Source organism: Brachyistius frenatus, unplaced genomic scaffold (assembly GCF_029030835.1).
Source record: "Brachyistius frenatus isolate BFR_SWC_R1_liver_20210118 unplaced genomic scaffold, ASM2903083v1 Contig_98, whole genome shotgun sequence".
NCBI classification, from domain to species: domain Eukaryota; kingdom Metazoa; phylum Chordata; class Actinopteri; family Embiotocidae; genus Brachyistius; species Brachyistius frenatus.
In genome coordinates, this window is record NW_027210697.1 from 649,707 (window position 1) to 663,880 (window position 14,174).

General features: G+C 43.2%; 1 protein-coding gene across 4 annotated transcripts; it reads left to right on the forward strand.

The window, feature by feature from the left end:
* The first annotated feature begins 576 nt into the window (after nucleotides 1-576).
* pank4 (pantothenate kinase 4 (inactive)) lies at nucleotides 577-11,952 on the forward strand. Of its 4 annotated transcripts, none has more exons than XM_069711237.1 (19): nucleotides 577-723; nucleotides 1,027-1,109; nucleotides 1,253-1,461; nucleotides 2,050-2,233; nucleotides 2,329-2,421; nucleotides 2,515-2,668; nucleotides 3,145-3,326; nucleotides 3,471-3,552; nucleotides 3,751-3,851; nucleotides 4,939-5,094; nucleotides 6,157-6,269; nucleotides 6,757-6,844; nucleotides 7,126-7,277; nucleotides 8,481-8,536; nucleotides 9,115-9,164; nucleotides 9,400-9,504; nucleotides 9,587-9,687; nucleotides 9,975-10,043; nucleotides 10,225-11,952. In XM_069711237.1, exons 1-19 carry the CDS (start codon nucleotides 588-590, stop codon nucleotides 10,469-10,471), a joined length of 2,361 nt encoding a protein of 786 aa, XP_069567338.1. In that variant the 5' UTR covers nucleotides 577-587; the 3' UTR covers nucleotides 10,472-11,952. The 4 variants fall into 4 exon arrangements, 3 of the variants coding, with proteins under 3 accessions (XP_069567338.1, XP_069567339.1, XP_069567340.1); XM_069711238.1 differs by having other exon boundaries at nucleotides 577-711; XR_011311452.1 differs by lacking the exons at nucleotides 9,975-10,043; nucleotides 10,225-11,952 and having other exon boundaries at nucleotides 9,434-9,504; nucleotides 9,587-9,675.
* Nucleotides 11,953-14,174: the final 2,222 nt, after the last annotated feature.

The window sequence follows — 14,174 nt, forward strand, 5'->3', positions numbered from 1 at the left end:
CAATATCACCCACTGTGAAAGCTGTAATAATCTATCGTTGAGAGAAGTGGCAGCAGCTACAGTAGCTCTTGCTCCATTTAAGTGGTTTAATAACTTCAATAATATTAAAGGCTTTTTTTTTTTTTGGTATTAAGTCTATGGCTCTCAGATTTCAAGACTTAAACATGCAACTTTGCAACAATAAAAAATAATGTAAAAAAATAATCGCCATAAGCCATTTTTTTCTTAGTCCGTAGCCATCTCAAAATTAAAGAAATGTATGTGCAAAAATAATATACCATTTACGTATTATATCATGTTTTAAACGACTCATTTCGTTTTACTGCACCCATTACACCTCAAATAACCACAATATAGCTACTTTCTACTGAAGGTGATATTAATTTTTGCAGTTTCGTGGATGTATAAATTTATTGTTTGTCTTGTCTTCTGATTTACGACAAAATGATCCAAAAAAAAAATAATAAAAAAAAAAGATGAAACAGAACCACGCCCACTCTCGCTGTACGTGAACGCTCATTGGACGTCGGGGTTTGCCACGCACTGCACGCACCGCACGCACCGCGAGCGTCAGATCCTTCCCGACCATGGCGGAATGTGTTCGAGTTGACAGCAGCACGAGTCGTCATACCATGGATAAAAGCATTACTCTTCCGCCCGACGAGATATTCCGCAATCTGGAGAACGCAAAGCGGTTCGCAATAGACATAGGTACCCGGAAACGTACGCGTTATGTTGTCTTTCTTCGCTCACTTTTTGCGCGAGCGTGGCCGGATGTCAAAAGCGTTTGTGCCGCTGCCTGTCAAACACGTGACTTCAGGTGGACGTAAACAAGGCGCAGCTAACGTTAGCCGCTTCAATCCGCCTTCAAATGTTACCTCGTTTAACTCTTCATCCAGTCTGCCACTTGTTTTTTTTTTTATTTTTTTTTTAAGCTTCTGCTGGCTAACGTGTTTCTTATCGGACGTCATCATCATCATCATCACCATCATCATCATCATCATCATCGATCTTTTGCTTTAACAGGTGGATCTTTGACCAAGCTCGCCTACTACTCGACTGTGCAACACAAGGTGGCCAAAGTGCGATCTTTCGACCACACTGCAAAGGTACTGTGGAAAATAAACACACGGGCTACTGTAGCAGAGGCAACATGTCAACAGCAGGACTCTTGTGAAGTATTCAGCCCTTTGTCTGTCTGTCTGTCCTCTGTCCTCCTCCCCTCCTCCTCCTCCTCCTCCTCCTCCTCCAGGAGGCTGCCAGTGACAAGCTGTATGAAATCTCAGTGCAAGAGGAGGTGACCGCCCGCCTGCACTTCATCAAGTTTGAAAATGCCTACATCGAGACGTGCCTGGACTTCATCAAAGACCACCTGGTCAACACCGGAACCAAAGTTATCAAAGCCACGGGCGGAGGGGCGCACAAGTTCAAAGAACTCATCGAGAGGAAACTGGGACTCAAGTGAGTTTACGAACCAAGAAAAAAAAAAGTCTACAACCGTGCTGCGTCATTCGTCCTCTTGCACGACGCCGGGACCGCAAGAGGCTGCGTGTGCAAACAAAAACGGGAAAGGGGGTCAATTTCTGGCATATTCTGCATGACTAAGTTGAATGAAACAATAGTCGTGTGCCTTTACTGTAACCGATGCGCACACAAAGCAATATCCTGTCCGCTTCCTGTTGAACGGGTTGAACGATTTGACTTTTTCGGAGGGAGCTTCAGATCCTGTGAAAAGCTTTCTGTAAAATATCTACTGTTTACTGGATGTTACGTTGAAACATGTGAAAACAAAAGCCTTCACATAATGTGGATGCGTTTGTCTGCCTCCGCATGGCATTGAGAACATTGTACAGTATTTTTATTTTTTATTTTTTTTTCCCAGAGTAATGTTACTCTGGTAACTTAAAGGGGAAACTGATTTGTAAAGTTAATACTTAAGAAAAAAAAGAGGAGGTTGATTGACTGGACAGTTGTTTCTTAGGCTGTGTTTCATATTGGGCTGAGAATGACTGAAGCTCACGCCCTGCTCGTGTGTTGCTTTTGGGGCAGCGTGGACAAAGAGGACGAGATGACCTGCCTCATCAAGGGCTGTAACTTCGTGCTGAGGAACATCCCCCACGAGGCTTTCGTCTACGCCAAACATGCCGACTCGGAGTTCCGCTTTCAGACGACTAATCCGGACATCTTCCCGTACCTGCTCGTGAACATCGGCTCTGGGGTGTCCATAGTGAAGGTATAATAACCGACGTCTGTTGTTCGGGTGGGGAGGAAGGTCTCCCTGTTACAGGCAATATCACTTTTTTTTTTTTTTTGTTACATCTTCCACAGGTTGAATCGGAGGACAAATTTGAGCGAATAGGAGGAAGTTCGATAGGCGGAGGGACGTTCTGGGGCCTCGGAGCCTTGCTCACCAAAACGAAGGTGCCTCAAATAACGCGATCGCTCGCTTTTAATGCGGACCGGCCTCTCGGTGCCTTTTTTTTTTTTTACCTTCGTCCTCCTTTTCTCTTGCAGAGATTTGACGAGCTGCTGCAGTTGGCCTCGAAAGGGCAGCACACGAGCGTGGACATGCTCGTCAAAGACATCTACGGAGGGTCGTATGGGTGTTTGGGTCTGACTGGAGATCTCATTGCGAGCAGCTTCGGGAAATCTGCTACTGCTGACAACGGTGAGCACGGTGGTTTCGTGTGGCTGACCTCGTGTTGTTATTTATGTACATTCAGCTCAGTGTAACTCTAATGGTGCTTAATAATTTGTGTTTTATATCTGTAGTTTCATTCATGGAAAGGTTCAGCGTGCAGGATTTAGAGGGATCTTTTGGCAGAAATGGAATATAATATTCGTGATTATGTTTTCTTGTGTGGATAATCACCCGACATTAAGAATCAGTGTGTTTTTGTTACCTAAGAGGGAGTCCTTCAAATCGACACAGACAAAAGGTCCTCGTCAAGCTACGACAAACTAGACAATCAAACGATTTATTATAGTTTATGAGAGCTTCAGTTTGAAAACAGGGAAGTGATTATGATATAATATTGTGGATGACACAAAGCTCCCTCAGTGCTATTTATATCAAGTTGTACCACTATTACGACACACTTCTGTGTGTCTTTTTTGTTTTCATAACTCTGCCCTGAATTGCAGAGTTCTCCAAAGAAGATATGGCCAAAAGTTTACTGCACATGATCAGCAACGACATCGGGCAGCTGGCCTGTCTGTACGCCAAACTGCACAACCTGTCTCGAGTCTACTTCGGAGGCTTCTTCATCCGAGGACACCCCGTCACCATGCACACCATCACCTACAGCATCAACTTCTTCACCAAGGCAAGCCAGCGCCCTCTGCTGGGTCCCTCGCCGTCTGAAGTTTGTCTCAAGCGTAGTCGTGTTGGTTTGCCATCGTCTGAACTTCGCAGCGTTTCACCCCCCGACCCAGATAGTTTGACGCCCTTTTTGTTTTGTCGCTTGTAGGGTGAAGTTCAGGCCTTGTTTCTGAGACACGAAGGCTACCTCGGGGCCATCGGAGCATTTCTTAAAGGAGCGGAGGAAGACAGTAAGTGAAACTGCAAATACCTGCCGTGGTGTTCACACCCATTATTCAAAACCTAACTTGCTCATAACTTGTGCCAAAATATGGGGCCTACCTTGGCGACATGCATGTTTAAAAACTAACCTTAAATAATACTGAAATGCATTATAATGTAACTGCTGTGGAATAAATATGTCATAATTGGTGTTTTCTGTCCTCCAGATCCAAACCAGTACAGCTGGGGGGAGAATTACGCGGGAAGCTCCGGCCTGATGAGCGTTTCTCCGGATATGAATCCCATGCAACGTGCTCGTAGTGGAACGGTGAGTCTACAGAGGAAGTGAAGACATGCGGCTCGGCCACAAGATGGCACACAATCCCTCACGACCTCTTGACTCGCTTCATTTGTTTTTATTCCTTCCCATTAGCTTCCATCAAATTTTTCTGTTACTCTCATATATGGGCCGTGAATGTTTTTTGTAGAAATACCATCACCACTGTCCTCACTGCACACGTCAGACAAAGACATTCATCACATCCACGTTTGCAGTCTGATAATCTCTCATTTCATTTCCTCTCCACACATCCTTCTGTCTACCAAACTCTCTCCTTCAGTTTCCCGTAAGTACCTCCGCCTGCTTCTCTTGTCTGCTCTGGTTTGACGACACATCGATTTTGCTTCGTCGAGGGGCTCTAAACACTCGACTTAAGTATTTAGGGAAGAGAGACATTCAACTTGTGTGTTCACTTTGTCGAGAGAGAGAGAGAGACCCGAGAGCTGTGTTGTTGTTGTTGTTTTTTAGCCTCACATGTCCTGCTGCTGTTTTCTTCCCTACTAAACCATTTATTAGTCAAATCATAGAAACAATATAGAACATTGAACAATAGAAAACGTCTGATGTTCGTTGTGTTTGACGGTAAATAACAGCGTGCACTTTGCTTTTTGATTCCTTGGAGTGCTTGTTATTATTCATTAGTACAAACTGTCAGACACACAACTGCAAATGAAATATTAGCTAATCTTTGCTCTTCTTGCCTCTCAAGACACCTTCTATAGATGCAGTATGCTCTTTAAAAGGATCTGACTTCCTCTAATGGACTATTGATTGTGTGTCCAATTAATGAATCCTCTGACTCCCGCAGGCTTTTAGGATTAAATCCTGCTTCACCCTTTCGTCCCGTTTCTTCTCACTGCACTTCGGTCTTGGCTTTTCTTGTTGTTTCAATAAAGAAAAAACAAATACTAACATGAGTGAAAACTGCCACAGTGTTGCTAAGAAAAAGGGAAACGTAAGTTTGTAAGAGAGATGGCAGGAATGGGCTTTGACATTTGAAGAGCCGGAAGAGGCAGAGTTTACAGAAAGGACTGACGGCCTCTGTATCCTGTTCTTGTCTCTTTGTTGTGGCCAGTTTGACATGTTGGAGATGGACCGTCTGGAGAGGAAGCTGGTGAACCTGCCTCTGCTGCAGGACCCTTCCTCTTACATCCCCGACACGGTGGACCTCACAGAGGACGCTCTGGCCCGTGAATACTGGCTGTACTGCTTCGAAGAGGCTCTAGATGGGGTAGGATGGCACGATAGCTACGGTAAAAGGGTCAAAAATGAACTCGCTGCATCTGGTAAATGTTGGAAAATTATTTCGTTGATGTCAGAAAAAAAAAAGAAGCAATGATTGTTTTAAGGTCACTTTGGGGGACAAACGTTTCACATCTGCCTCTTCTGCTAGAACCCTGTATGATTGTTGAACTGCTGAAGAAAGTGTTGAACTGATTTTGGTCTCGCTACAGTTTCACATTTCCTTTTCAAAACCTGGAATTGATTTTTAAATGTTTGCTATTAATCTCTAATTCAACCTCCAAACAAAGGTTTATGTTTTTGGTTTATTGTACGCTTTTTATTCAGTCAGCTTTGGTTTGACATGACATACCTACGTCCTGTCGTCACCACCCACAGGAGCAGCGTCTCCTTATGCTTGACTCTGATTGGCTCGTAGTGTGTGTCTGAAGTTGGCTAATTGTCTTCTTGGACAGGAGCCTTTTCTGTTTGAGTGGGAAAAAAATGAACAAACAGATTCATTTTGTTGCCACTATACTATTATTATAATGGTATTACTACCAGCTCAGAAAATGTCATAAGTTTTAGCTTATTTAATGCTTTTTTTTTTTTTTTTTTAAATTCAGACCAAATTGCAACCAAATACTTTGGATCCTCCTTTTCCCATCTGCTACCGCGGCTCATTTTTCTTCTTCTATTGTTTTAATTGGTTCATGTCATTCTCTGTACGTCTGAACCATCCAAAAACTGTTTTCACTCTATAAAACGAATCGGAAACATGGTTCAGTGTCTTCCGGACTGAGATCACCTTGGTCACAAAGTGTTGGTCCTTTGGTCCCGAGGCTCCTTTCACACCTGCTTGTTTTGGTTCGGGCCAAACTGAAAAGTCAAGATGGTCCGGACCAAACAAGGTAAGCTGTGAAAGCATCTGTCCGGCCACTTTCACGTGCCCAAGTGCCCACAAAATGAGCCCAGAAATGTTTGTTGTTTCCAGGTGTTCTTTTCATATCAGCTGAATCGGGTGGATGTTTTGGCCTCGGAAAGCTGACGCTGTTCTTGTTTCCTGGAGCAGGTGGTTAAGAGAGCCGTAGCGAGCCAACCTGACATGCCCGAGGCAGCCGTGCGAGCGGAGAAGTTTCGTCAGAAATACCGACACAAGCTTCAGACCCTCCGTCAACAACCATTGTAAGGACTGTCATTGGTTTTGCCTGCATTCGTTTGACTCAGAGGTTGCTTTTAGTCCAAAACTAAAACTCTTCTCTTCATCGTCTACTTTAGTTTCATGTCTTCATACCTGTAACTGCCCGTGTGCTTCGTCGATTATCTTGATGTTAAGTCTGTTTACTGTTTCAGTTTCTAGGGACGGGGTCAACCAAGTAAGTGGGTGTCAGCTCTTTTAGTTGTGTGAAGGATTTAACAAAATAGTGGCAAAAAAATAAAAAATCCAACTCTAACCTGCCAGATTTTCAGAAAGCAGGTTGAAGAAAAATCGGACCGATAAAAACATCAGTTCACCGGTTTAACTATAAGATAATTAACTCCAGAACAAAAACAAGACAAAATACCAGTAAAAAAAAAAAAAAAAAAGAAGTGCTTTGCATTTATGGTCCCAGCCTCGTTGTGTGTAAGTGTTTCTCTCTGGCTAATGTAGAGTGCTTCTCTTCTCACCCAGTGCTTATGGATCCCTCACTGTCAGAAGTCTGTTAGACACGAGGGAACACTGTTTAAACGAGTTCAACTTTCCTGATCCCTACTCGAAGGTCTGAGTAAAACCTATCAAATCTACTGTTTTCCAATTTAATGTTCTGTTTGTGTGCAACACAGCTGTTTTGGCCTTCACTGATCCATTTCATGTATTATTATTATTTTAAGTCTCATTGTTACACACTGTTTGTTTCGACCTGCTAAATTTAGACAATACATGGCTCTTAAACACATTTTGTTTTATCACATTCACTTTTTTTTTTTTTTTTTACATATCTAAATGTGACAAGTTAATGTGTCTTTTACCGAGTTTGAACTGGCAGCTGTTGTGTTTCAGATTAAACAGAGGGAGAATGACATGGCTCTCAAGTACTATCAGAAGGCGGTGAAGTCCTTGGAGGAGTTGAGCTGGGAGCAGAAACAGTTTGCCCTGGTCAGGGGCGTCCTGGCTGGGAATGTCTTCGACTGGGGAGCCAAGGCCGTGTCAGAGTGAGTTAATGGTTTTTATACTCTGGTGGATGAGTTTTTCTCTTCTGGCTATTTGTGGTTTGATTGCGGGAAGTGGGAGAGACTCTGGTTTCATATCTTGTTGTTTCATGTTGCTGCATCTGCTGCTCAGGGAGGTTTTCACTTCTTCCTTCAGCAGTGTGACATTGTTTTAATAAGTTGAGCTTCCCTGGGTTTGGTTACTTTCAAATAAGATTGAATATAATAGTAATACCAATTATGAAGGTATTTAGTTGCTGCTTTACACCAATAAAAGACCAATGACTCTTTAAAGATTTTTTTTTTTTTAGATGCTGTTCATTTTTGACAGCAGACGATTGGACAAAAGTTAGCTTCTTTTTTTTTTTTTTTTGGCAAACTATTTGATATTTGCTGAGAAATATTTGACAATTGTTTGACGTACAAAGAGACAGAGAGACCCGTTCAGGACATAAACTCAGACGCCATTCAAATTTGAAAACGCTCCTCTTTAACCAAGCTAATTGAGAAACCAGTTTTTCTCATCTTTAAGATGAGGGCCGTGATTGTTCTGCATGTCGAACATCAAACTTATTTCATCTGGTGACAAAGCTACTTATTGATTGTTGGTCTGTGGATGGACCATCTGCTCGGTGCTTTACGCTTAAGTGACCGTGCGTAGCTGTCGGAAACTAACAACTTTCTAGCTTTACCTGGCAGAGTTTTCACCGCATCTAATTCTTGTCGTAAGTTTGTAACAACGGCAGTTGTCTTTGCACGTTTCTACCGTTTGTACCTTAACACCAAATCTCCAGAGCTTGTTAAAAAAAACAACAACTTGTCCTTCAGTTGTTTAACGGCAGCTGACAAACAGATTTTAGGTGCATTGCCGCCACCTTCTGGCAGTAGTGACGCACTACAACCAGGCGCCAGTACAAACAAGAGAAACCCCAAGAAGAAAGATGAATATTCTATTTACGTTTTTTTTTTTATGATTCCTTGACTGTTCGAAAAATTCAGAAATCATAACTCATCGCTATTAAGTATACATGATTCAGGTTTCCAATGGGCGGACTGCACCTTTTTATTTTTGTATGCCATGCCCCTGTGGCTGCTAAAACATTTTGGTCTCAGTCTCAGAAAAGTCTTTTTACGCTGTGTATACTGTGAGCCGTGCGTACCTGTCTCACGTTGGAGCTGACGCATATTTTGTCTTGCTATACGCAGCGTCCTGGAATCGGACCCCGAGTTTGGGTTCGAGCAAGCCAAACGCCAGTTGGAAGGTATCCAAGTGTTTCTCTTTATCACTGTCTGTGTTGAAGGTGTATCGTGAGCGGCATGTTAGCAGAGCAGCAGCACCTTCAGGGCTTCATCAGTCTACCCAAGACGGGTTTAAGCACAGTGTTAAGTGTCGGTCACACAATCACTGCAGTTCCATGTATAAAACAGAGGAAAACAAAAGACCGGAAGCAAAAAAAAATACACTTTGAGGCACATTTATGTCCAAATAAAACACCTTTTATGTGGCCTGTGTGGACAGCTCGATTATTAGAAATAGACAAATATCTGTTCCGTGAGACGCATTTGAGATGGACGACTGAAAAAACAATAATAAACACACCGTAAACACTTCCTGTGAGCTGCAAGCCTGTTTTTTGTGCCAGTGTACCCTCTAACGTTAACCGTTGAGGCATTTGATACACTGACAGACGTCGGATCTCCTTGTGTGCTTTCACCTCTTTTTTTTAAAGCATAAATAAGTTCAGAGAAAACTGTCAGATTGAGGGATTTAAAAACAACAACAAAAAAAGACTCCCGGTGCTTGAACTGACTTGTGTTTTGTTTTTGTTTTTCTTCTCAGAGAGACCATGGCTTGTGGATTCCTATGACCAGTGGCTTGAGAGGCTCAAGGTCGGACTACCAGCTGCACTTCACAATGCAATGAACACAAACACAACACCCTCCGAACACTAAAGGCATGCCTCGCACCGTCAGTCCCGGACACAACCATGTCATGACTTCTTTTTTTTTTTTTTTTTTAAATCGATCTTTAGTCATCTTTCACATACTTGCGATAGTGTTTGTGTGTTTTGTGCTTTTGATGATTAATGCTTGAATACAATCCATCCTGGTTTTTCTCTTGCAGGGTCCTCCTCATAAGTGTGCCTTGTTTTTCGTAGATAATAGTGGAGTAGACATCATTCTAGGGGTGATACCTTTTGTCAGAGAGCTTCTCTCTCGGGGAACAGAGGTAAGGAACTCGCTACGTGGTTGCAAAAACACAGTATTTTGTAAAAACGGTACTTAATCTCTGCCACGTTTCTATTTGGTAGGTTGTGTTGGCCAGCAACTCTGGTCCAGCTCTGAACGACGTGACCAACGGTGAACTGCAGATATTGACGGAAAGTATCGCTGCTATGGATCCCGTGATTCAGTGAGTGATTTTAAATGTGACCTGGTATCGATAAGGCAAAGATGAATCCTTGACAAACAGGCACCCGAGTGACATAAGTAATTGTAGACAAAAACAAAAACAAAAAACTTTCAAATGAAAATGAACACGTCCAAACACCACTCAGGCTGAAGGGAGAGCAGTCTGAAAATTGGCAGCAACAAGTTGCCATGTTAGGAGCCACATCATTTGAAAATACTTCTGTATACACATGGCTGGTGGCTAAAAAGCAACAAACTTTGGTCTGTTTTTCTTCTTCTTTTTTTAAGGGCCGGTCTGAGGGATGAGAGGCTGACGCTGGTCCAGAGCGGTTCCAGCTCTCCCTGTCTGGATCTGAGGTTGGTTGCTTTCATTTGTAATTTTCTATAAATACTACGAGTGTGTCGCCGGAGGCTTTTCATCCCCAACAGATCACCATCTTGGCTACGTAGAAGAAAGGTGCATCGTTTAGTCATTTGGAGAGGCAGCATCTGCAACATGATCTGCGGTGTCTTATTCCATGTCTGCGTCGTTTCCCAGCCGCCTGGACAAAGTGCTGGCGATGGTGGTGCGGGAGCGGCAAACCGACCTGGTGATCATCGAGGGAATGGGCCGAGCCATTCACACCAACTACTACGCCATGCTCAGCTGCGAGAGCCTCAAGATGGCCGTCATCAAAAACTCGTGGCTGGCCGACCGGCTGGGAGGAAAGCTCTTCAGCGTGGTCTTTAAGTACGAGGTGCCGGCTGGAAAACCCAGCGAGGACTCGGCGGCGCTGACGCCCTGACGAGCGCGACGAAGGAAGAGAGCGCTGGGAGCGGAGCGACCGGAACGGTTTAGTTCGGAGATCTGAATGTAAGGTTCACGATCGTACGCCGCCTGAATGGCTGATTGTAACGGCGACTGTTAAAATTGAAGGTGGTTTTTAAGGGTGATAATTAAGAGGAAGATTTTTTATTTGAGGAAGATTTTTATTTGGGGGGAAAAAAAAAACAAAACGTGATGGATTATACTGTTGATTTCAGGAACATGATACTGCTTTCTTACAAGTTTCTGTCCAGTCTCCTGTTCAGTCACTTCGTTTGCTATCAACATTACTGCCTACTGATCTTTGTCACCACCTGTTTTCATGTGAAGGGCAGTCGTCCCTGGCAGAGCTCAGCAGACTTGTACAGAACGGAGGCGATCTTCAGCTTGTAGAAAGAAATGAATCAGCAACTAAGCTTTTGTTTTTAAAACGTGCAACAGTCACTGACATGCTGAAAAACACTACAGGTGCGCGCGCGCGCGCACACACACACACACACACACACACACACACGTGGGGAAATGAGACCGTTTGGCTTGCGTGTGGACGATAGAAAGAGCCGCAGGAGTAATTACAGCAGCTTTTTTACATATTGTAAAGTGTATTTAATGTGCCTTAAGGCTGATGTGATGTAAGCATCATTCACTCAGATTCTTTTTAATTCCTGTTGAAGGCTGAAAAAAAAAAAAACTCGCCACAAATATCTGATTTTCTTTTCCAGCACACTCATGCCATAGACTAGGAAGCATCCACAACTTTCTCGTTTTTACTGCCAGTGAATGAATTGAGATTAAAAAAAAAAAAAAAAAAAAAAAAATCCTCGTCACGGTCACTTGTGTAGCTGTTAAAGTGGAATCGGTGAAGACTTTTGATCAGTGGGAGACGCAGCACTTTATCACGGAGGTTTAAAAAAAAAAAAAATTATAATAATAATAATTGAGGCGTGTTCCTCCACAAGGTGGCAGTATTCTACTGTGATGTAGATTTCGAATATTTCACTCAACTCTCACAAGGTGCTTGGTGTCAAACTTAACGCTGCATATTTCAGGTTTCAATATATTCTGTGAGCATCACGTGAGGCTACACGTCGCCCAGCCGGCCGTGGCACGAGTCCACGCGCTTACTGTAATTAACCGGCGCGTACAAACACCCGCTGCGATCCATACCCAAAGTCCTACCCCCTCCCCAAAAAAATGCATTTGTTTGAAGGCAATAATAGCGCAGCACCCTAGTTGTAACAAACATCGAACACTGTGATTGTGGCGCGGCCGACTGCGTCGGTAAATATGGGAATTCCAGGCAGGATCGGATTTTAAGAAGAACGTTTTGCCTCGGAGTGAAAATATCTCCCCAAAGTTACAACTGCTTGACTTGTGAACTCGTATTGCAATATTGTATTTTTCATCTGTACATATATGTGATATGCAATTGCGTGTGTACATAAATATATATATATAAAATTCAGTTCCATCTCTTCAGTTAAGCACACCCAGCACAATCGTGGTGTATTATTCTCTTGACAATCAATTCTAATTAAATGGTGAAAATCTTTATTTTATCCTTCTGCGTGTGTGTGTGTGTTCCTTTTTTTTCTCTCTCTCTGTGTGGATGTGTCAGGGGAGTTTTCAGCCGAGTAGAGAAATAAAGGGAGTTGAGTTTACCCCCATATTAAAAAACCAAACGTGCCCCCGGCGGTATGAAAGCTCGACACCCTGGTATGTGGTGGTTGATGCCTGCTGGGGAGCTGCGAGCGGATAATGCATGAGGAGGCCTGGCGGGGGGTCCCTCCTGCTTTTCCTCTCGCTCATCACTCCCGACTGCCAAAACACACACACACACACACACACACACACACACACACACACACACACACACACACACACACACACACACAAGCTCTGCTACATGCCCTTATGGGTTTAGTGGCATTTACTTATTTAGGGTCTGTTCCGGGTTTCTTTTGTGACTTTACATTTTCTAGCGTGGACAGGGATGTTTCTGTCCAGCATCAGCGCACGTACGGACGGATTATGAAGCAATAGGAGCCTCATTTGTCCCACAAAAGGCGTAAAACACACAGACGAGACTTGGGCAGATTAAGCCCCAAAAGTCAATGCCACTAATTTGAAGTCTCGTTTGCGCATTTGTTGGAATTAATGGCAAAAATAAATGTGCCTGTGACCTGTTGGATTACATCCTGGAGCGGCTGAACACTCTTGAAGTGATATTAGCATCTTTGCCGCCGCTGCTGCGGGCAGGTTCATTATGTGATCACCTTACATAATGAACATCTGAACTTGAACATTAAACCACTGAAAGCTATCGTGTGTTTAAACATGCACGTAATTAGCAGAGAATAGTAAAAAGAAATGTTTCACGTTTCCAAATTATTTAGGGGTAATTAAAATACATATAGAGTCAGCCTATTAATAATGCATTCGGCTAATGAAGCAGGACGTGTTTCTCTGTGTTTCATGATGATACCGTCACTGCTTTTTAACAACCCATGGCGTCGGTATTGGCAGTGGCGATCCTGACCCTGACGCTACTCCGTATCAGATCGAAACCTAATTTCATGGTAATGCCCGCTCTTAATTCAGACTCATTGTTTGTAGTGATTTTCCATTTCTTTCGGTGACATTTAGCAAGTAAAGCAGAACCATATTGGTTCATAACCTGCAGATGAACTTCAGTATTTAGTTCCTGCTGAAGATGAAGAGAGCGACTGACTCTTCTGGACGGATGTTGTACAAAAATCCTAAAGCATTGTTACCGTAGCCTCAGTGTACAGCTGTAACAAATAGACGGGAGTCTGGTTATCAGTGTTAACAAAGTCGAATCAGGATCAGGAGGACAAAAATCACAATCTGGAAATTCCCGTTTCAAACTAAGCTCTGTGACTTTCAAACCAGTTACTGAAAGTCACTTCAAACATACGTGTCAGCTTTAGCTCAGGGGCACGAGGACTCTTCCTCTGAATCGGGTCGGCTCGTTTGATAATCCACCATTAATAGACATCTGAAAGAAACGACCAGTTTTTTTGCACCAGACTGAGAAAATGGTGATAAAATGTTATTCATAAAATGCTGGACCGAAAGGACTCGGCATCTACAAGGGCTGGCAAACTATTCCTGGTTCCTGGTGATAATAACTTATTTACAATAAATGCCACAAACTAGCTAAAAGGAGTCCGTGCAAAAGATTTACTCGAAACAAATGCAATTTATCAAAACTGGTCAAAAAAATGGAAGCGGAATCCGATTTGATTTGTTTTTCAGGGTTCCTGTCAACAGCTGCAAAACACTGAGGGTGTGCCTTGTTTGATTGACATGCCTGATGGTGCCATCATATTTCCGGCGTAGGTGGGCGGGCGTAGTGTCTCCCTGCTCTCCCCAGCTCCTCCATATATGGGCATTTTTGGCTAAAAAAAACCTTAAAAAAACGCACTAAGATGGCGACAGCTAAAATGCCCCACAGAAGGCTTCAAAACGATTTCGGTTCACAAACCAACAGGCGAGTTGTGAGATTTCTGTCCTCATCACACAACATTGTTGTGTACAATATACACCATTTACAAACTAAAAAGCCCATTTATGCAATAGTTAAAGATGGTAAACATAAACCTGCAAAACATCAGCGTGGTATTTGTCACTGAGCAATGTTGGCATGCTGCCGTTAGCGT